This window comes from Prorops nasuta, unplaced genomic scaffold (assembly GCF_024137725.1).
Source record: "Prorops nasuta isolate Cenicafe-Biocafe unplaced genomic scaffold, Cenicafe_Pnas_1.2 PNAS00181, whole genome shotgun sequence".
Taxonomy (NCBI): Eukaryota; Metazoa; Arthropoda; class Insecta; order Hymenoptera; family Bethylidae; genus Prorops; species Prorops nasuta.
In genome coordinates, this window is record NW_027116977.1 from 43,296 (window position 1) to 66,476 (window position 23,181).

Genomic DNA, 23,181 nt, shown 5'->3' on the forward strand with positions numbered 1-23,181 from the left:
GCCCTAAGTCTGTTTTCTGTTGTTGCACTCTTCAATTAATGCAATAGTTACAATGAGAAAACGAATGTTTGATTTACCAAAACTTGTTAGCATTATTTTGTGCATCAATTCAACATTTGAACAGTGCATAAGAGATACGGTAGTGTATCGACATCAAAATACATATATTTTTAACATAGAAAACAGACGGCGAGTCTGTATTGTCTGTAATGAAAAAATGGGGAGGGATTCACATTTATTAAAATTTATTGTTTGTAAGCACCGTGTATGCAAACACTGATTGAAAAGTAAGAATGTGTTACTTTATATGTTTGCGGAACGCATAGTGAAAAATACAAAAATTTAACAATAGGCAGCGCTGTTAGCAAGTTTTTCACTGCCTTCTCATATATATATACATATATACAGCAATAAACTCTACTGTCTCACTTCACTGTCATGTCATTGTATTTCGTGCCCGGTGCCTGCATACTGTGTCAGTCAGTCTGTGTGTACTGTGTGTAGTGCCGTGCTAATCGTCTCAGTCTTACTCGCCTTACTCGTGTAACGTGTTAGTCAACACCGTCAGCACTGCGTACCTGAGTAGTTGCTATTGTTGTTACTGTGGATAAAACTAGTGTAAAGAACAGAATGAAAAAATAATCTGCATTATCTGTCCATGCGTTCACAAGTTACAACCGCCAAGCAAACTACCAGCTAATTAAGAACTTTATAGTGGAACAGTAGAAATAAACTTCTGAACTGTTTTGTATTAAAAAGGAAAGAAAATAAAAATATAACAGAGGAATAATACTACAGTTCATGAAAGAAACGACTTTTTCACTAAAATATTACTTTGAAGGCCTTCTTTAATTAGTAATAAAAGAGATAAAACGTAAGCAGTATAAAAGATTCTTAATAATAGTGTAAATATAATAAATTCAATTTCTAAAAAAGATATATGTATAATAAAAGCAGATTTTTTGTTATAGATCATTGGTGCAATTTTAAAGGGAAAAGTAAAAGCTTTAATTACAGAAGATAACATACACTTTTTGTGAAAAAAGATGAATGAACATATAACAGAAGATGAAATAGAAAAATTAGTTATGGATGTGTACAATGGGATTTCAAACCATAGCGATATTTTTGGTGAAGGACCCGATGATCAATTCATGCTTGCAGCAATTCATGGAGTAACTAAGGCTTTTCGGCTACCAAAACCTGTTAAGATGCTACATCTACGTGAAGTCTTCGATCAAGAATTAACCATGTGGTCTTCTTCGCCTGGCTTACCTTGGACTCAATTGGGATATGAAACGAGAGGACAAATACGGTATGCACCTGAAGCAATAAAATGGATTAGAAGATTTTGGCACCGTATTAAGTGTCTGGATGACCTTGTGCCTGATGAAACTACATTAGCGTTTGGGGAAGCAGTATTTGCACTACCTCTTATTAAAGCTTATAGTAAATATGACTGCCCTATAGTTTATTGTCTTAAATGTCAAACTGAGACTGTGCATGGTAACTTCTTTGCTAGTATTGTTTATAAGAATTGTGATACACCTATACCAGAGTGGTTGATCAATGACGCTTTTGGTGTTTTGAGTATCAACTTGAACTTAGCAAAATATCAAAATTATGGTACAACGCAAGAAGAGCGCATGGAAAATATGTGGTTCTTCATTCAAGATAATTTTATTAAAACCTCTTTAAATCTTAGTAAAAGAATAAGGTTCAGGCCAAAAGCTTCTATTGTCAATGGCAGCTACTTCACAACGCTTATCAGTAGTATTGTTAACTGTTTCCTATTGAAATACGTTTCCTATAGAACTATCAATTCTTTGATGAGTATTAAAGTATATGGGAGCGAATCGATATGTGGATTTGACCATCCAATCTCTCCTGCTCAAATTCAGGAAGTGCTAGAACCATTGGGATTCCCTATTGATACCACAAAGACAATGGTTTCTAGTCGTTTATGTGATTTATCTTTCCATGGCCACAAACTTAGATGCACAATGTAGATTAAGCTATAGTATTTTAGCCTTTATAACTTGACTGTGATTGATAAATATTTAATTTACTAAGCTAGAGCTTATATAAGTCTACCGAAATTGATCTTTTCTATTTCTAAGAAGAGTATACGCACGTATTAGGCATATTGCCTCAAAATAGGATAGTGTTTCTTGATATATAAAATAATATTAAGAAAAACTGAGTAAGCTAAGTATTTTCAGCAAAACGTACTAGTTTCACCGTAAATTAATTCAAACTGAATTTCCTTGTCGTTGATCAAGCGTCGTTATGAATTAATATCTCGGAAAGCTATTGATATCATTTCACGTAAATATCACTCGGACTGTATAACAGATGTTTGCGATTCCGCTACATTTTACTAGAAATCTTATTTTAACGTAAATTGCTCGATTTAGTGCACCTGTATACTATTGCAGATTTTTTATGAACCACCAATATTCTTTGAAAAAAAATTGTACTAATTTTCCTCAAGTCCTTGTATACTTTCATTCATTAGCTATAAAACTTTAAAACAGAATAAAATTATACGATTTTAAAAGAAAATTAGTCGGGTTATTTTGCATTAAAATAAGATGTAACAAATTTCTTCTAATTTTTGTATTTATTTCACTATCGATATAATTTTGTTATAGAGTATATAAATAAGTAACGTGTCTCTACAGGAAAAATCTCGTAACTATAAAACCGTTGGAGATGATTAAATATATTTCTAATTTCCTTAAAGTCGGGGAATGATTTGGTGGGCGTGTTTTTTGGGATATTTTCTAGGCTTCGAATATCAACAGGGTCCGATGGGATCTCTGACAGCTCATTAAGGCGCATAATGAACTCGCCCCCCTGTTAATTATCCCAAGATGGTTTTTCTTATCCTGTAGAACACGCCAACTTTGACGGCAAGGAGTATTCTTGCCAGGAATACCCGACATGTTACGCGATTCCTCAAACCAATTCTTGGACCGACGATCATTTCAATCATTTTCCTTGGTAGAGTCAAAATCATCTACATAAATTTTTAATGACAATTATTTTTAATTCTTTTACTGTTTCTTACGTAAGACTTTATTTTATACAAGCAATATTGACCCAAGGTAATGCTTCATCTTTTTTTCCTGAATAGGCACAGCAGTTATATTTTTGGTCTTGTTGTTTTTTTTTTAATTTTTTTTTTAGATTTTAGCTTTATAAATGATTAGCATGCAAACATTTATATTGCAGAAGTTTATCTTAAAATACGTTTCATAAAGTCATAACGTTATTTGCTTATTCGATACTTTCTTTAGAAGCAATTCTAACTCGGGTCAATGTTGTATTTCCATTGGATGAATGGCCTACAGAATTGGTATTCTTGATTTTTTGTAGATAGCTTTTTAGATGGCTAGTATTGAAATAATTTTTTGTAGAAATCAATAATTATTGATACTACTACTACAAGAAAGCAGTCTTACAGTTTTTTTGCTAGCAAAATTTTTAGATATATGATTATTTAAGCTTATTTTAAAAATTGTGCACTTAAAAATACGGCGAAACGTATCTTTTATTATTCAGACTTCGATTTCCGCTATAACTCTTATCATCAGCCGTGAAATAAATTTTGGTATTTATAAAACATACTGATGAATAGAGTCAACGTTTGATTCCAATTTGGCGAATGATTTACCGTACACCGTGGGGCATGATTATCTGTTAAATGCTAAACCACCGTTGAATGCTTCGTTGTCTAAATTCGCTCGGGAGGAAGGATTTATCCTGTGAAACTGCTTTCAATTTCTTACCGCACTCCCTTCATTTTTTTCCGTGAAAAGATCGGATTTAAAATGTGTTTGGACTTTTACGAAAAAAAATTATTAAAAATAATAAGTATAAGTATGGGGGTAAAGAAAAATAAAGCCTTGAATGGCGAAGTTATTCAGAAAGAAAAGGTAGTAAAATATAGTCATTGTGCAATTTTTAATATTTTTGTAATTGAAAAATGTACGCTATATTTATATAAGTATACTGTGTAAGTATAGAAATATAGTCAGTAATATTATTTTATATGGAAAATTACCGTTTTTTTGTAAAAGCTACAAAAACAGAGATGATGTTAGTGTATGTAAATACCGTACAATTTTTAATATAAATAAATTGATATAATTATCCTTTACTTGTTTAAGAATTTAATGACTCGTGTGATTTTTCCTCATTTCTCCTTCCATCTTAGTATCAGAAAATACGGAATGAAAGAAGCAAATAAGTAATTTCATTGATTATACAATAATAAGAAACTTATTATTGGAAATTGATGAAAGAGCAGACGAAAGAAGGGTATAGTTTTTAGGAAAGCTTAACTAGGCTATTGAAGAGGATTCTTATTCTTTCCAATGCCACCACTATTTTTTAGGAACACGCCTTTTTCATAAATATCCCAGATAGCAAAATCCTGTCGTAATGTTGTCATATTGTCCTCAGAATGCAGTATTCCGTGATGACAAAAATAGACACAGATGAGGACTCATTTGTACCTCAGATTGCACTCACGTCATGAGGTATCATTAAATGATAGAAAATGTTGAATTCCGATGTAGGATAATTCTTCAATTTTTAACGCCGGCGTTGCAACATTTTCGCTCTGCATTTAATCAAATTTACTTTCATTTTTGATGTCCAAATGATTTGACCGTACTTTTGCTGATGAAAAATCGTTTTCCCTGGTGGGTCTTGAATGCTGGTCGTTGGAATAATCAGGCTGATACCTTGTCCATTACACTGCCTGACGTTAGTTAGTAGCAAAGTTCCATTTGTCTATATATTTCGACTGGCTGTAATTTTATCGGTCACATTAATTAAAAAAAAATGTACGTGCTGTAGCGCTGATAGCGATATGTAGCTTGCTTCTTGAATACTCGTTATTTGAAAATATTAAATGTATTAATTACCACAATTACATTCAATGTACTCATAATTCACTCATGATGTGTCGACAGCAATCTTCATGTTATTATCATTACATGATCTCATTTTTTTCTTACAATATGACGTGAAATGTAGAACATAGCATGTCCTCACGATACCTCATTAAATGTCACAATGTGAGCTCAGGATCATATTGACATTATAGACCATTAATATTAACATGTTATATTTTAACATAATCTGATCACAAAAATAAAGCATTATGCGGTAATATATACATATCACGTCGTGATTAAACCTGAGGTTTCAGACGTTGCTATCTGGGTATCGTTATGGTAGCAACAGGACAGATCACCTCCCACTGTTCCTGCATCGTTTAAATAAATTCCACGTGGAGCTCAAACAATTATTTGCTTTGTTCCTAGTTTTTCAATTAAGGTTGATACCTCCTTTAAAAAAATTCCTGTTACAACTGATGAAACAGTTTGAAGAGCTGTAGGAAAATAATAAAACGAAACTATTAGCATTTAAAATTCCACTGTTTTCGTAGAGATTTTTGTTAGAAGGATATATCTATATAATTTCTAAACTGGTCAAAAGAAGACTGTTTTTTTAACATTAAAGTTTAATAATCGCATATACACTGTGGTCTGTGCCGCCAAATTAATTCTTGGCCATTTCAACTAAATTCACTCCGTACTTTTCTGGCATATATGGTCTGTAATACCAAAGGCGAGAGGGAAATTGACGCATAGCCGCAGAAGTATGCCAGAGAAGCACGGATCGAAGTTAGCTGAAATGTTCATGAATCAATTTAGTACATACAGTGTATTATGTATTAGGATATACACGGAATTAAAACAATAGCATAGACATTGTATTATCGGACGGAAGACTGAACGGTTGAAACAAGAAGACGTATAGTGATTACGAACACTTATGCATCATTGCGCATAGTCTTTATGGATTTACCTAATTTTTGATGTAATAAATAAAAGAAGGCTATATGTGTTTAGCGCACATTTGTGCGTGTCCGAATTCGTTAATAATTTAATGATAGTACCTTATCTTATGCACATTCATAAAATAGTAGTCTACACAAAGGGTGTTTTGGCCAAAACAGCGCTAAGATAGCGACTGCTGAGTTTAAGCGATAAATGGCGTCTGGAAATCAACGCTAGGCGCTTGGCTGTATGGGGACAGCAATTTCAGTCAATGAGAGCAGCGTGACGGAAAGATTTAAAAATCATCATAGCCATAACTAGCTATAATTATGTATATGGCGTGATAACGTATATTGATCAATGAAATATAAGTTCATTAAAATACGATGATGACGATTTGAATCCAGTTCGAAAAAAAGATGATGCACGGAATGAGGGGCGGTGAAATATTGCTATAGAGTACTAGTGATGTCGATACTGTATCGATATATTGAAATATCGATACTTTTATGTCAATATTTCGATATTTTGTACCGATACTTTGCTCCGCGATATATCGTAATATTAATACTTTTTCGTTTCAATACATGCGGCAAAGTAATTTTAAAAGCTATTTTACTGCATATTTTTTTGCGGGCAATAAAACTCCAAAAAGGTAAGCAATTATGCACAATATTTTAGCATAGTTTTAGCAATTTTGTGCAGAATGGATATTATAAATTTCTTCAGCTGTTAATATAAGCTTTTTTTTCTACAGACATTCCCTTCCCTATACCATCCTATTGGATATACCAGTACGCAATATTTTCCTTTTTACCTTATTTTTCTCATTCCTTGTCATGAAAACTTATTTTTGTTGATATCATTTATTATTTGATATTATTTTATTATAGTGCCAACAAAAAGTAACATTTGGAAATATTTTGTAAAATTAAACACTGGCGGTAAATGCAAAATATGCCAAAAAGAAGTAAAGGGAAGCAATAACACCACAAACATGAGATTCCACTTGGAACGAGCTCATCCCACTTTAAAAATGGGAGTAAATTGTACAAGTGCGAAAAGAAGTGCATTGGTAATATTAATTATGGGACTACACTTATAGTTTATATCATTATAGTCTATTTTTTACTAAAATAAAATAGGTACTCGAAGATGATGACCCATCAAGTAACCCGGATGATCCTGACAGTGCAAATAGTATTGGCACTGCTACTTCCATGTCAACATCTTCTACAACATTATTGTCAGCTTATTATGCATTGGAAGAAACAGAAGGCTCTACAAGTAAACAGCCAAGAATTGATTTAACATTGCGTAATCAAACTTCATTCCAAGGTTAAGTATTTGTTTATTCTGGCTGTATTTTTGGACTCTTATTGTATTGCTTTAGATGTTCATTTACCAGTTGACATTCTATATAATAAAATTAGTCCTTACGATATCAAAATAGCTCAATTTTTTGTCGTTTTGACTTCATTAGAATAAGTTTTATTAATTGGGGTCTTAAAATGTGAAAAATGTTAAATTACAATTTTAAATGGATATAAGTTACTATTTAATAATATCAGTTTAATCTTATTTTAGATGGAGGTAAAAAAGCATTGGAAATAACCAGTAATTTATTGTTCATGATTGCTAAAGATAATATGTCTTTCTCAACGGTGGAAAAGGAAGGTTTTACAACATTTGTAAAAACAATAGCACCTTTGTATAAAATTCCATGCAGAGCAACAATTACTAGATTAATGGAAGAAAAATATCAAGTTTTATCTAGTAATATAAAATCGCTTCTGTCTAATACAAAATATATGTCGTTAACTACTGATATTTGGACAGATCCCCTAAATGTTAAGAGTTTTTTGGGTTTGACAGCTCATTTTATCCATGAAGATAAGCACAAAACTGTGACCATAGGAGTAACAGAACTTTGTGATAGACATAGCTCCAATAATATTCAAATGTGGCTATTAGATGTCACTGAAAAGTGGAAAATTAAACAGGAAAGTGTTGTGACGGTCGTCTGCGATAACGGAGCTAACATAAAAAAGGCTGTCAAGGATGTGTTTGGTGTAAATAAACAGTTGTCTTGTTTTGCACATACTTTAAATTTAATTCCTGCAAAAATCATAGAAAGTGATGATGTGCATGTCATATTTAAGAAAATAAAAGCTATCGTTACATTCTTCAAAAAATCTGTAGCTGCTATGGATAGTTTGAGAGCTGTGTCAAGTTTGAAATTAATACAGTCGATTGATACTCGATGGAACTCTGCACATGACATGATAATTAGATTTATAGAGTTATCAGATAAGATTGCGTCAATTCTTCTAAATTTACCAACAGCTCCAATGATGATAACATCAACAGAATTGCAGACTGCAAAAGAGTTTGTAGACTTATTAAAACCTTTCAAGGATGCAACAAAAATCATTAGTGGAGAATTTTACATGACAGCAAGTAAGTCGTTACCAATAGTGAGTACTTTAAAAGAAACGTTAAGTCAATTAATACCTATTACTGAAGTTGGAAATAAAATGAAGCAATTGTTGTTAGAACAATTTGAATTGAGGTTTCAAAACATTGAAGAAGAAAAAATTTTGGCAATGGCTACAATTCTTGATCCACGGTTTAAATCAATTCATTTCAATAATGAGACAGCATGCTCTAACATTATAAGTGATATAAATATGATATTAAATATTGAAGTTGCAAAAGAAATTGAAAACGTCAATGTGCAAAGTATTAATTTAAATAATACCAGTTTTTGGTCGTATCACGAAGCTTTAATCCATGAAATAAAATCAAAAGAGCGAACTACCTTTAATTCAAGCCAAATGCCTGAAGATTTCAGATTTTACTTAAGCCAGCCTCCTATTGATATTAAGGAATGTCCAATACAATTTTGGAAATCTAATAATTCAAAATTAAGTGAATTAGGACGAAAATATTTGATAGTAGTTGCTTCGTCTGTACCATGTGAACGATTGTTTTCTAAGGCTGGTCGAATTATCACAGAAAGCAGGAATCGTTTAAGCGCAGAACATTTACAACAATTAATATTTTTAGGTTCACTATCTATCCAAGATTGGATGTTTTTGTTGTAATTAAAATATAATTGTCTAAATCACCACTTAATAATTCAGAATCTTTATTTATTGGGTATTTCTGTAGAATAAAAAGAAACAATAAAAGTATTTCTTAATTTTATACAAATTTTCCTTTATTAAATTGCTTGTCACTTATAAATTCATTATTTACAGTTTACTTACAATCAATTAAAATGTATAGACTTCATTACAATAAATATTGTACGTACATACTACATACATAATGGGCGATATTCAAACTATATATGTTACTGTATCGATATATAGAAGTATCGATACTTTTAGTTCGATATATTACCTGTATCAAAATTGTACCTAAAAATACATATCGATACAAAATATCGATACAATTGGATCATATCAGCATCACTATAGAGTACTAACTAAAATTTGCTATAAGTAGTCAGCGCCTGTCGACGATTGTTCTAAGCAAAAATCGTGCAATGTAATTTAGTACCCAGCAATTGCTATAACTTAACACACAGGGTAGGCTAAAACGATTTCATGCATCAACCATATTTGTACCGTGTTTCGTTATTACTACAAGCTAGTACATGTAAGCTGCAAGTACATACAATGCTTGAAACTCTGTGACTTTTATTGCATAAAATATAGATTCTCAGTACTTGCAGTTTAATAGCAACAATTTGAAAAATACGGCCTTGAAGCTTGGATAGGACTCGGTCTTAGCGACTAGCGTTCCACCAATGGAAATATTCAAGGTCGAATTTTAATTTTTTTTTTTGTTAATAGAACGGTGACGGTCGCTGGGCGCTGGGCGCTGACTCTATTAAGTATTAATTCTAACCCGATTTGAAACACTCGATGAAATCTCCTCGCCTCTGCCAGCTGCCTATTATAAGCACCATACGTCAAATACAACGATAGAGAAGTGAAAATGTGTAGCCTTATATGTGTACAGAAATACGGAATGCATAGTGAAAAACTGAAAAAATTTAACGATAGACAGCACTGTTAGCAAGTTTTTCACTTTGCTTTTCGCATGGATGAAATTATTGGTCATCGTACTCTATTCATCATCCACGGATGATAAATGAGATGGAGACGTTACATTTAATGTTATACATATACAAATTATTGTGTAATAATGTTGTTCACAAACTATAATAGAATTGTTTCTTGAAAACTTTGCAGTAATAATTACATTTTGTTTTACGATCTAGAGTTCGAAAGTATAATCGTAATACTATACAGGCATCAAACTTTGTGCTCTTATTAAAAATTATAACTTCCATAGGAATAGTTACAATTTTTGTCTCAATATCTATAACGACTTTTTTCCATTTATAACGCGTCATCATTTAAAGAGGAATAACACATAATAAAGAATTTTTTAAATAAACTTTCTGACACGCAGAGTCGTCGCACCTTTAATTTATTTCATCACTTAACTGCATTTGACACATTTATCGTATTTACATAGTTATGTTAAACCAATATCAATTTATACATTTTTATACATCATGTGATGAGGATAGAAGATGTATACTCTCTTGACTCAATGAAAAATAGCAAAACAAACAGAGATAATTGTATCCTAGAAAAATTGGAAATTTCATAAAGACTGGCCTTAGCAGTATTATTAAAATGTTTAAATTCCTTGTTCTATTGGCACCCGAACAAACCCCTCTTAAAAGAGACAAAAAGATGGAAAAGTATTGTATAAAATGCTTTTAGATTTTTAAACCAACTCAAACTAAGCATTTATATATACATTCATACAACAAAAATTAACATAACAAAAACATATTTGTTTAACTAAAGGAAGTTTAGTTTATACTGGGTTAAGCAGTACAAATTGCTTACTATGCCCTCCATAAGCGAAATGTGGCTTTTAATTACTTATATTTGCATATATACAGAATGAAAATCTTTGTTTAATAGAAAACAATGTCATTAATATCGACTATAGTTGCTGTAAAACTGAGGATAATTAAATTGGCACAGCAGACAGAATAGTCTTATTTAAGTAATACATTTGTGCTCTTCAAGTCTTTATCCATAGGGCAATAAAAAATTAATTATCTTAATTTTAAAAGATAGATACTACTAAATATTTTTAAAAAGCAGAAAATAACTGTAAAATTGAAATAGTCCAGTAGCGGAAGCTCATATGTTCTTCGAAGAAATTATACATTGACCAAAATTGGAACTTGCATAAACATTAGCCAAGATTAGTTTTGCATAGTTTGTAATCCCGAGACAATTACATTTAATTAAAGATGCACTTCAGACTATTATGTCATGAATATTGTACTTAAAGCTCAGGATTACTATACGATTAATATCTTATATTTACTTTTGCTATAAAAATCTATCAAATATTCAATCTTGGAAAGTGTTCCAATTCACACTTAGTAGTGCCATAATCACCACAAAAAACTGATAGATCGACAATTAGGCAAGCTAAGCTGCAGTAGTTTATCTTCATGGAAATTGTTAATTTTTTAACCTTTAACCAACATTTACAGTGTGTCCATCACAGCACTTTGTTTTTAATCTTTCTCTGTATTAAAACAGATTAAAGAGCAATCTATCCTGGAGATATTTTATTCTGTTGCAATACTTCTCAGTACATATTTGACGGTGTAAGCAAATGCTGCAAATCCAATGATAACAATTAGGTTTGTTAGTGCGCTATGCAACGGACTTTGATCTCTCTGTAATTGATCCCGAATCAAAGAAGAAACTTCTGCTGCAGTCGAATGATGCCTAGCTTGTTTTTCAAGCTCTTTTCTACGTTCAAGCTCTGCTTTAATAACCTGTAAAACATAATCTATACATTACTTTGTTTCCTTTATAATGAGACAAACATATAGTAAAATAAATAAAAATTAAATTTACCTCTACAGTTTCTGGAAAAAGTTCACAAAACAGTTTATCTTTTAAATTATATTCTAAGCTTTGTGCAGCAAATTGCTTTTTCTGAAAGTCAGTTGTGTTAATACTACCCAAAGTTGGACTTTTTTCAAGCTAGAAGAAATCATTTTATATAAATTAAATATGTTATAAAAGAAAATGAGAAAAATAATTAATTTTATTTTCAACTTACCATAAAACTAAGAAGCCCTGTCAATATAGTAGATACACTCCATGCTGGATTCCATGTATCAGGATGAAAATCCGAGATAGACAAACAAAGTCTGGTGTTAACTTTAAATCTTCCGTTTGGAGTAATCATGTAAATACTAGGAGGCTGGAAAGGAAACTCTCCTGGAAATACAAGCTTTCCATGATAAAATCCACCTTCGTAAGGAGTCTTTTCTGGACCTTTTACCACATAATGCCTATATAAAAAAAATAACTTTTATACATACTGCTACACAAGTGAAATAAAAATGTTTTCCTAGCTACAAATTTTAACAAATAAGCATTAAGCTCCAAAGCTAATATATACAATAACTCACCATTCCAAAATGTTTGAAGGTGTTGGTTCTGCTAGCACATAAGGAACTGGATCCTTTTTTAAACGTAAATAGTCTTGTTTCAATCTAGGCACTGCACTGTCTGACATTCTGTTTCTTCTTGACATCTTTGTGGTATATTTTTGATAATACTTTAGGAGAATGTACGACTTCTTAGCAATTTAAATTTATTAAATAATTTCCAGCAAAATTTATATTTCAGATTTAAATTTTTACTTGACCAAACTATGTAAGATACAAGAAACATACAAAAATCTTTTTATACTATTGTTGGATGAGTCTCTGATGACTTTACTGGAAGGGGTTGACAAGAGCAGTAAATTGTAGAAAAAATATTCCAAAATGGAGAGAGAGATGGAAGAAATGAAATTTCATATAGTTCCTAATAAAAAGATGTTACCATTTCACGAAATTTGTTGTAATAAAATCTTATAGTTGAAATCTTTTTTATGCGCGGATACAGATTCTCAGACTTACTTCATTAAAAGCAGGTTATACTAGAATGTTTTGTAAAGAGAAGAAAGAAAGGTCAAATAATTGTTATTTAAGAAAAACAATTTTTTTTAAATGATGTCAAATTCAATAAAAATTGAAGAGTTTGACAATGTTGTGATGAGATATGTGTGAATATCGTTAAAACTGACAGCACCGTTTCTGCGACAGAAAACATATGACTGAAATAACCTAGCGCCTAGTATTCATCACATCCACCAGATCACCTTGGGTGCATTCCAATATCACGCATGAAGCGCATAGAAAGTACAGTTTATGTCACATTTATTATAGAATTTAAGTGCTTACTGCGCGCTTGCTATAAAAACAGTTGAACAGGGTGGACAAGCACACGATGTCAAAAGTCCCTATACTATAGTCATGCATGTGTGAGTGAATTTTCACACTGCGCCTGACTGCGCCCGGTGTGCGACGTGCGTTCACTTGGTGCATCGGTGCATGCTAATTGCCGCTGCATACAACCCAGACAACAGTTGCGGAGCTGTTGAGAAATTCTTTTTAAACTTTTACCTTTATTGGATAATATTCTAGGATCTAAGAATAATAGCCGATAACATACATCGCTCCCTCAACAGTTGATTGGGCTGATGTGGGCTGATGCACCCACTGTGCGCTTTCCATTTGGCTTCACATCGACAAATTTTAAAGAGACACCCAGAGACACTGCAACGTTCGCCGTCATTAACACGTTTCATTAAAAGTGCATTTTGTATGATATAATTAAAACCTTGTTCGCGCGTTGCTTGCATTTTTTAATTTCTACCTCAACTCTTAAACCAGGTTGGGATAACCCTTAAAAAATCTATAGTATATGTGACGTATCTTATAGGCTTCAAGATGAATTAGGCTTGTCGTGTCTGTGAATTCCAGCGTTGGAATGGTGACTGTTGATTGGATATCCGCATCGTTATAACCAATCAGCTAACAACGCTCAGGTTAGTCCAGTTCCATCAAGCAATTCAGCACAATTAGCACGTGTGAAAGCAACTGTAATATACAGGGTTTTTCTCTAACTCCGTCATACATATGTATGATATATGTCACATACACTATTACATTATGAGCGTTTTGGGCCTTAATTGGAACGCGCCTAAATTGTGCAGCCGCTTTTAAGGCCATCAGCTGTCAGTGTAATCTCTGACCCTTTTATCTCAGCCCTGCTCAGCCCCAAGTAGCATTTCTCGTAATAAAAAAATTATGTACTTCGCAAATTTGTTAATTTAAAAAAAAAATAAAAATGCGTCCACAAAAATTTAAAATCCCATATGATTCAGGGAAGTAAGTGATACAATGTTCAGTATTTAATGTGCTCCTAACCAATGTCGTGATTACTTTTAGATAGTACAATTTTAATTTCATTGATTAATTTAAAACATTTAAAATGTATTTTTTTCTAGGTTTATAGACACTGATAAGAAAGTAGTTATTGTATCAGTGTTCGGTAAGTCTGAATATCGTGCAAAGGGATGTAAAACAGATATGCTGAGCTCTATTCTTCAAGTAGACCTGCTGGACAATCCAAAGATTGACTATCAGAATATGGTAAATTTAATTCTTGTAGAGTAATTCATCGCGAAATATCCTAAAAGAAATAAATTTTTAGTTTGAATAAATTTTTATTTCAGTGCGAGATTGAGGGCTACTATAATGCTAATGAAAAGACTGTATATTTACACTTAAAAGGATGCTTGGATGCATATTCCCTTATAAACACATATAATAAATTTACTTCAAAGCAAGAATGTAAAGATTTTCTTAGTGTGTGGGCACATATGAAAGATAGATATGCAAGAGCTTTGTTGGTTCTTTTTCATATATCACATGTTATAATACTTACTCATCCAACTCATAATTTTGACTATAATTACATTCATTTATTTTGTGCCATGGATATAGTTCGGTAAAAAAACTTAACATAAGTTTTCTCAATTAGTAATAGTATTATTATAGATTCTTAGATATTATTTTTTCAAGATAGACAAAAAATTTCTGGCCAATTATCAAATGTATTAAATTCTATTGAGGGATTACCTAAAGACTGGATATCAAATGTCCGTCCTTGTTCTCCAAGAGTATTATTTTATTTTGAGACATGTCCTACAATATTTCAAGAAATAGAAGGAGAGGCAAATATTAAGAAATTGGAGCATTCTTTAGAAGATCAAATTTATCATGTATTAAGAAAAAATCGTATTGTCACTAATATAAGGTAAATAAAAGGTAAAAAGTGTTCCTTTATTAAAAAAATTGTATTCTAGCAAATTTTCATTTTCAGTACAAACTCTTTGTTTGCAATACCAGCCAATCAAGAATTTGTATATGTAAATACTGGAAGTACTGAATATAGAGACATGTTTGGATACATGACTAGAAATTTAATCCAAAGTTGTAAAATTAGCTCGGGAGGTGCTACATCAAGAAGTCTTGCAAGCTTAAACTGTTATTTACACAATGATGATATTGATGCTGGTAAAATCTTAAAGAATTCTTGAAAAGGTACAGATTCTTATACCTAATTTGAAAAAAAATTTCAGATGCTAGATCGTTTAAATCATTTCTACAGCAACATATTAATCTTGCCTTTGCCAAAGGCTTTGATGATAATGTTGGTAGACACACAGCACCTGCTTATTTCGAAGTAAGTAAATCAATAGGTTTTGAATAAAGTATTTTAAAACACTAGATCAATTTATAAAAACTAGGGTAAACAAATTTTTTCTAGATACCAACATTATCATTATTTTTTGAAGTAACAAATAAAGTATATGATTACTTTATGCACAGCACTGACAAGGAATTAAACACTTTACATAATTTGCTAGACACTGATGTTAAATTTAGTAAAAGTAGATGTAGCAAAGTACTACCAAGAGCTTTACAAGCTTATCAAGAAAATCTACCACAGCATTATACAAGGTATATTTGTTTTATGAAAAATATTTGAAAGTTATATTATACCAATGTTCTTTGTATTTAGAGCTTACCACGAGTCTAAATTAGCTCATGCAATAATAGTCTTTGAAATGCATGCTCGTGGACCCCTGTTTGAAGAGTTCAGTAAAAAGTTACAAGTTGAATGTGACAAACATTGGAAAGCTGGAAGGCAAATGTGTGAAGTCTTATCTTTAACTGGAAATCCATGTACAAATCCTATTCATAAAGGTGGTAGTGAAGGAGCAGGGGGTGGTGAACAATGTGAAAACAGAAACGATGATAAGTAAGATTTCAAGCACACACACGAATAAGAGAAAAATATTTATTTCCAATAAGTTAAATTGTTTTTTTATTTTTAGTGACCTGCCATTAATGGAACATTGTAGTGGAGTTCGATATATTTGTGCATGTAATTGTGGTAGATGTCAAGGGCCTCGTAAAGATCCCTTTAACTTGAAACAAGCAAACTATGATTATTTTCAAATGCTGGCAAAGCAGTGTGGATGTGTTCAATTAGAAAGTTTGCAATTCCCTGTGTTCCAGCCTAGTACACATAATTTTAGACCAGCTCAATTATTTTCAACGACTAAGCGCAAAGATTCGTTCAGTAGAGACTTGTCTGTACCTCAAGGTCAAACTGAAGCATGCAGTTTGGAGGTTGAATCTCTAAATGGTAAAAAATAAAAATTATTATTTTCTCTTTTTATACAAATATGTTAAGCACAAATAATATATAGAATTTGATTGTAAAGATGACATAACAGCTTATGGCAGTGGTGGTCAATCTCCACCCAACAGTGATACAAATGAAGAAATGCCAATATTAAGTAACAAAGCTAGTCTAACTCCAACCGATGTTGACAAAGTAGTTATTCAAGTATCAGAAAGCGATGCGGACACATCAAAAGGTTTTCAAAATTGACACTTATTAGTTATATATTAGATTTAGACCATAATCATATTAAAATATTATTTTAGAAAAATCATTGATTAGACAGCCATCAACAACAGAATATTTACCAGGTATGTTACACACTGAATCACCAGCAGGATTGCTTCCACAATTTTCTAGTTGGTCCTTGATATGCCTTGGACCAAGCAGCCTTTATTCACATAATGTAGGATTACAACATCAAGCAGGCTTCTTGTCAAATTCCGCATTTCTTTTACCCTGGGACGTCACTGTCAGGTAAAATCTTTTAAGCAAATACATTTTTATAAAATCATAAAATACTGTTTTTAAATATTTTATAGATTAGAGCATCAGAAAGAGCGCGGCTCTCTTTGGCCTATGGTTGGAGATCAAAATATACATAGCTATTGTTCTAGAGGGAAAAATTTTCCAAATTTAAATAACATGCGTGGCAGAAAAGCTAAAAGTGGAAAAGAATTTGTAGTAAAGATATTTGTGGGGGTGGAATATGAGTGTCCTCGTGGACACAGATTTATGGCAGCTGCACCTGATAAAATTTTTAAACTAGCTGGGAATGACATTGTAAAGGATACTGGAAACAAAGTAACATCTAGTACAGCTGACATGCCTTTGTACTTTCCTTGTCCCTGCAGGCAAACTAAACCTTTAATTGCTCAATTAATGAGAATTCACGTAGTAACACCTAAAGCACCAGTTCACGTTACGTTAAATCCTCGTGTTCAACCAGGACCACCTCCATGTCCAATTTTTGTCACTGGCTGTGAAGAACCAATTAAACTGTCCCAAAGTGCATATTGGATTCTAAGATTACCGTATCCTTTGAATTTTAAATTATTGAGTTTTCTGTCATTTTATCACTTGCAATAATAATCATAATGTTATCTATATTTCTTAATATAAATTTAGATATGTATATATGGGGGATAAAGGCCCCTATTTACCACCAAAAGAACCTGTACCTGCATCTCATGGACGTTTACTAGCAGGAATGTATGGTATCAGTGAAGTTGTACCAGAGAAAAAGTAAAGAAAAACATTCTGTAGTAAAAGACTTAATTCAATTTAACTATTTCAATGACCAACTGTATAGAATTTTATCTCAGCTATTTAACAAAAGGAAAATGATATTAAAAAATGTTTTTACTACAATTTATACCTTTCACAAGTGAATTATGGAATTTACTACATTTTTCTTAGAGTTTATAATTCTATATGTAAATAAAGCAATATGTAAGTACATACTTTGTATAATAGCGTATCCTCACAAAAGTCACTTGAAAAAAAACGGCAAGTAATTAATAAGCTAGTAATCTTTAGCAATAAAATTGCTTTAACTGGAATCAGATAATTTCGACTAGTAATTGATTTTATTGTTATAAGAAATATTTAACAAATAGAGAAAAGTAAGTAAAATACAAATACGCTTGCTTTAATAAAGAAATATCTCAAATTTCTCATTTAGAAGAAAAAGCAATCAAAACTAAAAGCTTCTAGCCGTGTCTATACTTTATAAGATTAAATAAATTATCCAAATATTAATTTACAGACTATAATATGTTATATATGAAATATAGCTGAAATCACATTTTTCATTATATATCAAGCGTGAGTTGCAATTTTTACGTATACCTTTAGATATTAATGATAAACAGTCAATTTATCGATCATTTTTCTTGCAAGCTTTCCTTTACCACCGAATTTTTATTCTTTTTTTTACATTTCCTTAGTCGGCTGCCCATTCGTTTCTGCACATGATCGACGCATTCTTTTTTATTTATTGTAGTTTCCGTATAAGGAGCTACAGTTATAATGCCTTTGTATGTTTTAGAATCTCCATCACCAATATAGTTAAAACACTTAAACATTATGTTTTTCTTGCGAGCGTTTGAAGATTTCAACAATTCCATCAACTTTCATTTTCTCTGCAAATCCTTCATGACTTGCTGAAAATAAAATTTTATTTTTGTTGTACCATTCTTTATACATCTCAGTATTCATTTTAGATTATTTCCAAAATTCACATTGTTTGCACTAACTGCTGTTATCTTGAACTCTCTTAAAAATTGTTGTTTATATAAATTAATAAGAAATTTTATAAGATGAAGGAAACACAAAAGAACTGATACAAAATCATTTATTTTAAGAATTTATTAAATTAATAATTATTGATCGCTTCTTTTCTGCTTCTATAAATACATCTTCGCATTTAATACTAGTATTCAGATGAATTTAGATTAAAAGATTCATCCTCATAACCGATGCACATATTATGCAAAATGCAGCATGATAATATTAACAGAAGTACCGATTTAGTACCGTTTAGTTATTATACATATAAATAAAGCATAATTTTCTGAATAGATCTTTTAAAAGGCCAAAAGCTATTTCAATTACTATTCTCCCCGGTAGCAAAATTGGTCCAAATGACGTCATTATGACCGGAAAGCCAGTCTTGTTTACGTCACATTTGGGCCAATTTTGCTACCGGGGCTGGTACTTGAATTTTTTTATTATAAGCTGTGTTTTATTTTGCTACACTTTTAACACTTTCTACACTTTCCGTATTTCTGTCTTTGTCCATTTTGAGCGAATCAAACACTCATTCAAGTTTATCTTCCAAACTATTAGGAATATGAACTTTTTTGTAGAGATTAAATTTACTCTTTTGGCTGTACTGAAGCGCGCTACAAACTCGGTTTCTCAAAATTATAAAAAAAAATTTGCATAAAAATTATAAATATTTGTAATTTTGTTGGTCATAATAATATTGAAAATTAGGCGTTGTAGCGCGCTAAAGAAAAGTTCTATGACTAATTTGAGACCAAGAAGAAACAAATATGTATACCTAAAAATGTGGAAGATTTTTTTGAAAAACTAAATTAGGTATTGAAAGACAAGTTTTAAACTGTTTTACCGACGGAGAAGTTTCACAGTGCGTTAGAACCATTAACTTATTGGACTCAATAATAAATAAAAAAAATGCATTTGTTAACAGATTAATATAAAAACATTGAGTTTTTTTACCTTATCTCATTTGTTATAATAAGAACGCATTTTTTGTATTTATTACCAAATCTAATTAATTAATGGCTATATACATTTGAGCATTTTATAAAAATTAAAAACCAATTTAGGAAAAGGATTTTGATTTTATTTATTCACTTATACCATAAGTACCTCAGCTGTCAGACAGATCAAAGCTGTCACTTACTCCTTATTTCTTTATTACACTTTATTTTTCAGTATACACTATACATAGTACATACATATGTATACATGTATACAACTAACATTTGTCTTCGTTCACGCCACTGCAGTCACTGCACGCCACGCCGTTCACGGTAGCTGGGTGACTTAGGTGACTGTAGGTGACTATTCGAGACAAGACAATTCGAGTGTTTACTGTTAATTGTTTGTTCAATCTTCGCCGCATTCGCCGCCGTTTTGCAAGCCATCATATACTTTTAACAATGCCTGCACAAGAAATTGTGGTTTCCCAACCACCGGCGACTGAAGATTTGGAGGATAATACTGCACCTTCTTCTCAGCCTATTGTGGGAATTATTTATCCTCCTCCAGAGGTTAGAAGTATCCTTTTGAAGAATCAAAATAATAATTTACCCAAGTGCTTTTAAGCATCCTTTATTAAAAATAGTTTTTTTTAAACAGTGAACGATTTTTTTAAATATTTGATGCTTTTTTTACATAAAACTACTATCTTGCTTCTCCTTATAAAGAAATGCAGATATTGTTGATAAGACTGCAAGCTTCGTTGCTAGAAATGGACCAGAATTCGAGTCCAGAATCAGACAAAATGAATTGGGCAATCCAAAGTTTAATTTCTTGAATTTTGGTGATCCATATCATGCATATTATCAGCATAAAGTAAAAGAATTTAAAGAGGGCAAGGCTCAAGAGCCTAGCGTGGGAACTGCTATTCCTAAGGGTGTTGCTCTCAGTGCACACCAGAAGCAGCAAGAAATCTTAAAACAGGTTGAACAGCCTTTCATCCCCAAAGATCCACCAGTAGAATTTGAATTTATTGCAGATCCACCTTCTATATCTGCTTTGGATTTGTAAGCTTTCAAATTCATTCCTTGTAAATTTGAAAAATATTTGTTTATTAAATATGTATTTTAACTCCTTTCAGGGATATAGTTAAATTAACTGCTCAATTTGTAGCTCGTAATGGACGTCAATTCTTAACAAACCTGATGAATCGTGAACAAAGGAACTTTCAATTTGATTTCTTACGTCCACAGCATTCGCTATTTCAATATTTTACAAAGTTACTTGAGCAGTACACAAAGGTATATTTTTTTATTGTATAAATATTTTGTTAAATCCTACTGATGAAGACATATCAAATATTTATTTTTAATTCAGGTTTTAATCCCACCAAAAGACTTATTACCCCGCCTTCGTGATGAGTCCATAAATATGGATAAAATTTTGGAGCAAGTAAAGTATCGTGCTGAATGGCTCAAGTACCAAGAAGCACAAAGACGAAAAGAAGAAGAGGAACTAGAGCGCGAGCGAGTAGCATACGCTCAAATAGATTGGCATGATTTTGTTGTTGTAGAAACAGTCGATTATCAGCAATTTGAAGTAGGAAATTTCCCGGCTCCAACCACACCGGACGAAGTAGGAGCAAGAGTTTTAATGCAGGTATAAGTTAATTATATTGTTTATGACAAAGTATATTAATAATTTCTATTTATTTATTATAAAAATGTAATTAATGATCGTTTGCAGGAGCGCATTGAAGAAGGAGAAGATGTAGAGATGCAAATAGATAGTGATGGAGATGATGAAATGCAGAATCGTACAGAAATTGAAAAAGATCGTGCAAAGGATAATAATCAGGTTCAAGATATGGAAGAAGATTCTAGCGACGAAGATGATGTATCGCCACCAGGCGAATCACAGAAATCAAAAGATAATAGAGGACGGGAAGCAAGTATGCAGCCACCGCCATTGCCCCCTACACCAGGAAATGTGGTGGTTAAGAAAGGATACGATCCTAAACAACATGGTACTCATAGATTGAAACCCTATTAGGTTTTTTTTATTTATAAAATTAAGATTAGCTTCAAATTATCTTTAATTTATTATTTGCAGCAACTAAAGTTACTCGTCCTGCTGCTCCTGATGAATATCTCATTTCTCCGATTACTGGAGAACGTATTCCTGCCAGCAAGGTACAAGAACACATAAGGATCGGTTTACTGGATCCACGATGGGTAGAGCAAAGAGACAAGCATCTTGATAAGCTGGCACAGGAAACTGTATTTGCTCCGGGTACTGCGATTGAAGCTAGTTTGAAGCAACTCGCCGAAAGACGTACCGATATTTTCGGTGTCGGTGATGAGGAAACTGCCATTGGTAAGAAGATTGGAGAGGAAGATAAGAAAAAAGATGATAAAGTCACTTGGGATGGGCACACTTCAAGCGTGGAAGCTGCCACGAGAGCTGCTAGAGCAAATATTACTCTAGAAGAGCAGATTCATCAGATTCATAAAGTCAAAGGACTTTTGCCTGATGAAGAGAAAGAGAAGATTGGTCCGAAACCTGTTAGTCGAGCGGCGGAATTAACACATATGGCAGCTGCTGCTTCTAAGCCACAAGCCACACTGAAAGCTCCACCAAAACCACCAGCACCAAAACCCATACCTGTACCAACTCAGCCTCCTCCACCATCAACTATGACTATGCCTGCTATGGGTATGCCACAGCCAATGATGCCACAGCCTCCGATGATGATGATGGCACCCATGCCACAAATCAGACCTCCTCCTCTCATGAGTAAGTTGATCACAATTCCTTTCATTTGACTTTTTTCCATTAAATAACATTCACGAGTTTATTTTAGCACCTGCGATGTCGCCATTCATGCCTACACCCCCACCTATGCAGCCTCCAATGGGACCGGCTGTGAGTATCTATAAAATTTGAAGATAGATTGTCATCTTTCATATTCTAAGGAAAAATGTGCGATTGGGTCAATTGTTTTCAATTATTTTTATGCTTGTATTTGTAGATCGGCATGAAACATCCTGCAGAAGTTATGGAAGAAGAGCCACTAGCTAAAAAATTGCGTACCGAAGATTCACTGATACCAGAGGCTCAATTCTTAGCCAGGAACAAGGTGAAGAATCTTGGATGCTTAGTACACATGCGTACAGAGCTCTCAAAGAGTTTTAGAATCTTAAATAATTTTTTATACAAAAGTTGTAAGATTTGAATTGATCTATCTACTAGTCTGATAAGCTTGTCCTTGTTTTCTCGTCAAGGATATGTGAGGTTTCTTTAGAGTTTTGTTTTTAGTTTTCTTTTTTTTTTACATGGCATGATGTATTTTTTTTTGCATATTCCTGTAACCTATC

General features: G+C 32.4%; 5 protein-coding genes across 5 annotated transcripts; 4 read left to right on the forward strand and 1 right to left on the reverse strand.

Annotated features, from left to right (window-relative positions):
* The first annotated feature begins 517 nt into the window (after positions 1–517).
* Positions 518–5,796, forward strand: LOC136785169 (uncharacterized). Its single transcript, XM_066746187.1, has 2 exons — positions 518–874; positions 972–5,796. Exon 2 carries the CDS (start codon positions 1,047–1,049, stop codon positions 2,007–2,009), a length of 963 nt encoding a protein of 320 aa, XP_066602284.1. The 5' UTR covers positions 518–874; positions 972–1,046; the 3' UTR covers positions 2,010–5,796.
* A 617-nt stretch (positions 5,797–6,413) lies between these two features.
* On the forward strand, positions 6,414–9,044 carry LOC136785168 (E3 SUMO-protein ligase ZBED1-like). Its single transcript, XM_066746186.1, has 4 exons — positions 6,414–6,513; positions 6,752–6,933; positions 7,004–7,196; positions 7,446–9,044. Exons 2-4 carry the CDS (start codon positions 6,856–6,858, stop codon positions 8,963–8,965), a joined length of 1,791 nt encoding a protein of 596 aa, XP_066602283.1. The 5' UTR covers positions 6,414–6,513; positions 6,752–6,855; the 3' UTR covers positions 8,966–9,044.
* A 1,303-nt stretch (positions 9,045–10,347) lies between these two features.
* On the reverse strand, positions 10,348–13,131 carry LOC136785170 (ubiquitin-conjugating enzyme E2 J2-like). Its single transcript, XM_066746188.1, has 4 exons — positions 12,397–13,131; positions 12,042–12,276; positions 11,834–11,962; positions 10,348–11,751 (listed from the first exon to the last, which is right to left on the reverse strand). Exons 1-4 carry the CDS (start codon positions 12,519–12,521, stop codon positions 11,539–11,541), a joined length of 702 nt encoding a protein of 233 aa, XP_066602285.1. The 5' UTR covers positions 12,522–13,131; the 3' UTR covers positions 10,348–11,538.
* A 925-nt stretch (positions 13,132–14,056) lies between these two features.
* LOC136785171 (nonsense-mediated mRNA decay factor SMG8-like) lies at positions 14,057–18,737 on the forward strand. The gene is made up of 13 exons (XM_066746189.1): positions 14,057–14,205; positions 14,325–14,469; positions 14,553–14,827; positions 14,906–15,136; positions 15,203–15,396; positions 15,462–15,565; positions 15,650–15,843; positions 15,905–16,144; positions 16,221–16,534; positions 16,614–16,769; positions 16,840–17,050; positions 17,116–17,607; positions 17,702–18,737. Exons 1-13 carry the CDS (start codon positions 14,165–14,167, stop codon positions 17,820–17,822), a joined length of 2,718 nt encoding a protein of 905 aa, XP_066602286.1. The 5' UTR covers positions 14,057–14,164; the 3' UTR covers positions 17,823–18,737.
* A 1,398-nt stretch (positions 18,738–20,135) lies between these two features.
* Positions 20,136–22,943, forward strand: LOC136785172 (splicing factor 3A subunit 1-like; the record flags this gene model as incomplete). The annotated part of the gene is made up of 8 exons (XM_066746190.1): positions 20,136–20,383; positions 20,541–20,871; positions 20,946–21,105; positions 21,182–21,463; positions 21,551–21,830; positions 21,917–22,600; positions 22,668–22,729; positions 22,836–22,943. Coding segments are annotated over exons 1-8 (2,025 nt in total), but the record flags the coding sequence as incomplete, so codon positions are not given.
* Between the last annotated feature and the right edge of the window lie 238 nt (positions 22,944–23,181).

What these genes read in the sequence shown, in the direction of transcription:
- LOC136785169 (XM_066746187.1), top strand. Translation starts at nt 1,047, where the DNA reads ATGAATGAACATATAACAGAAGATGAAATAGAAAAATTAGTTATGGAT.
- LOC136785168 (XM_066746186.1), top strand. Translation starts at nt 6,856, where the DNA reads ATGAGATTCCACTTGGAACGAGCTCATCCCACTTTAAAAATGGGAGTA. An exon ending in GTGCGAAAAGAAGTGCATTG is followed by an intron (nt 6,934 to 7,003) that starts GTAATATTAATT and finishes AAAATAAAATAG; the next exon opens with GTACTCGAAGATGATGACCC. An exon ending in TAATCAAACTTCATTCCAAG is followed by an intron (nt 7,197 to 7,445) that starts GTTAAGTATTTG and finishes ATCTTATTTTAG; the next exon opens with ATGGAGGTAAAAAAGCATTG.
- LOC136785170 (XM_066746188.1), bottom strand. Translation starts at nt 12,521, where the DNA reads ATGTCAAGAAGAAACAGAATGTCAGACAGTGCAGTGCCTAGATTGAAA. An exon ending in CCTTCAAACATTTTGGAATG is followed by an intron (nt 12,277 to 12,396) that starts GTGAGTTATTGT and finishes TTTTTTATATAG; the next exon opens with GCATTATGTGGTAAAAGGTC. An exon ending in TTTTTCCAGAAACTGTAGAG is followed by an intron (nt 11,752 to 11,833) that starts GTAAATTTAATT and finishes TATGTTTTACAG; the next exon opens with GTTATTAAAGCAGAGCTTGA.
- LOC136785171 (XM_066746189.1), top strand. Translation starts at nt 14,165, where the DNA reads ATGCGTCCACAAAAATTTAAAATCCCATATGATTCAGGGAA. An exon ending in AGATTGACTATCAGAATATG is followed by an intron (nt 14,470 to 14,552) that starts GTAAATTTAATT and finishes TTTTTATTTCAG; the next exon opens with TGCGAGATTGAGGGCTACTA. An exon ending in CAATGATGATATTGATGCTG is followed by an intron (nt 15,397 to 15,461) that starts GTAAAATCTTAA and finishes AAAAAATTTCAG; the next exon opens with ATGCTAGATCGTTTAAATCA.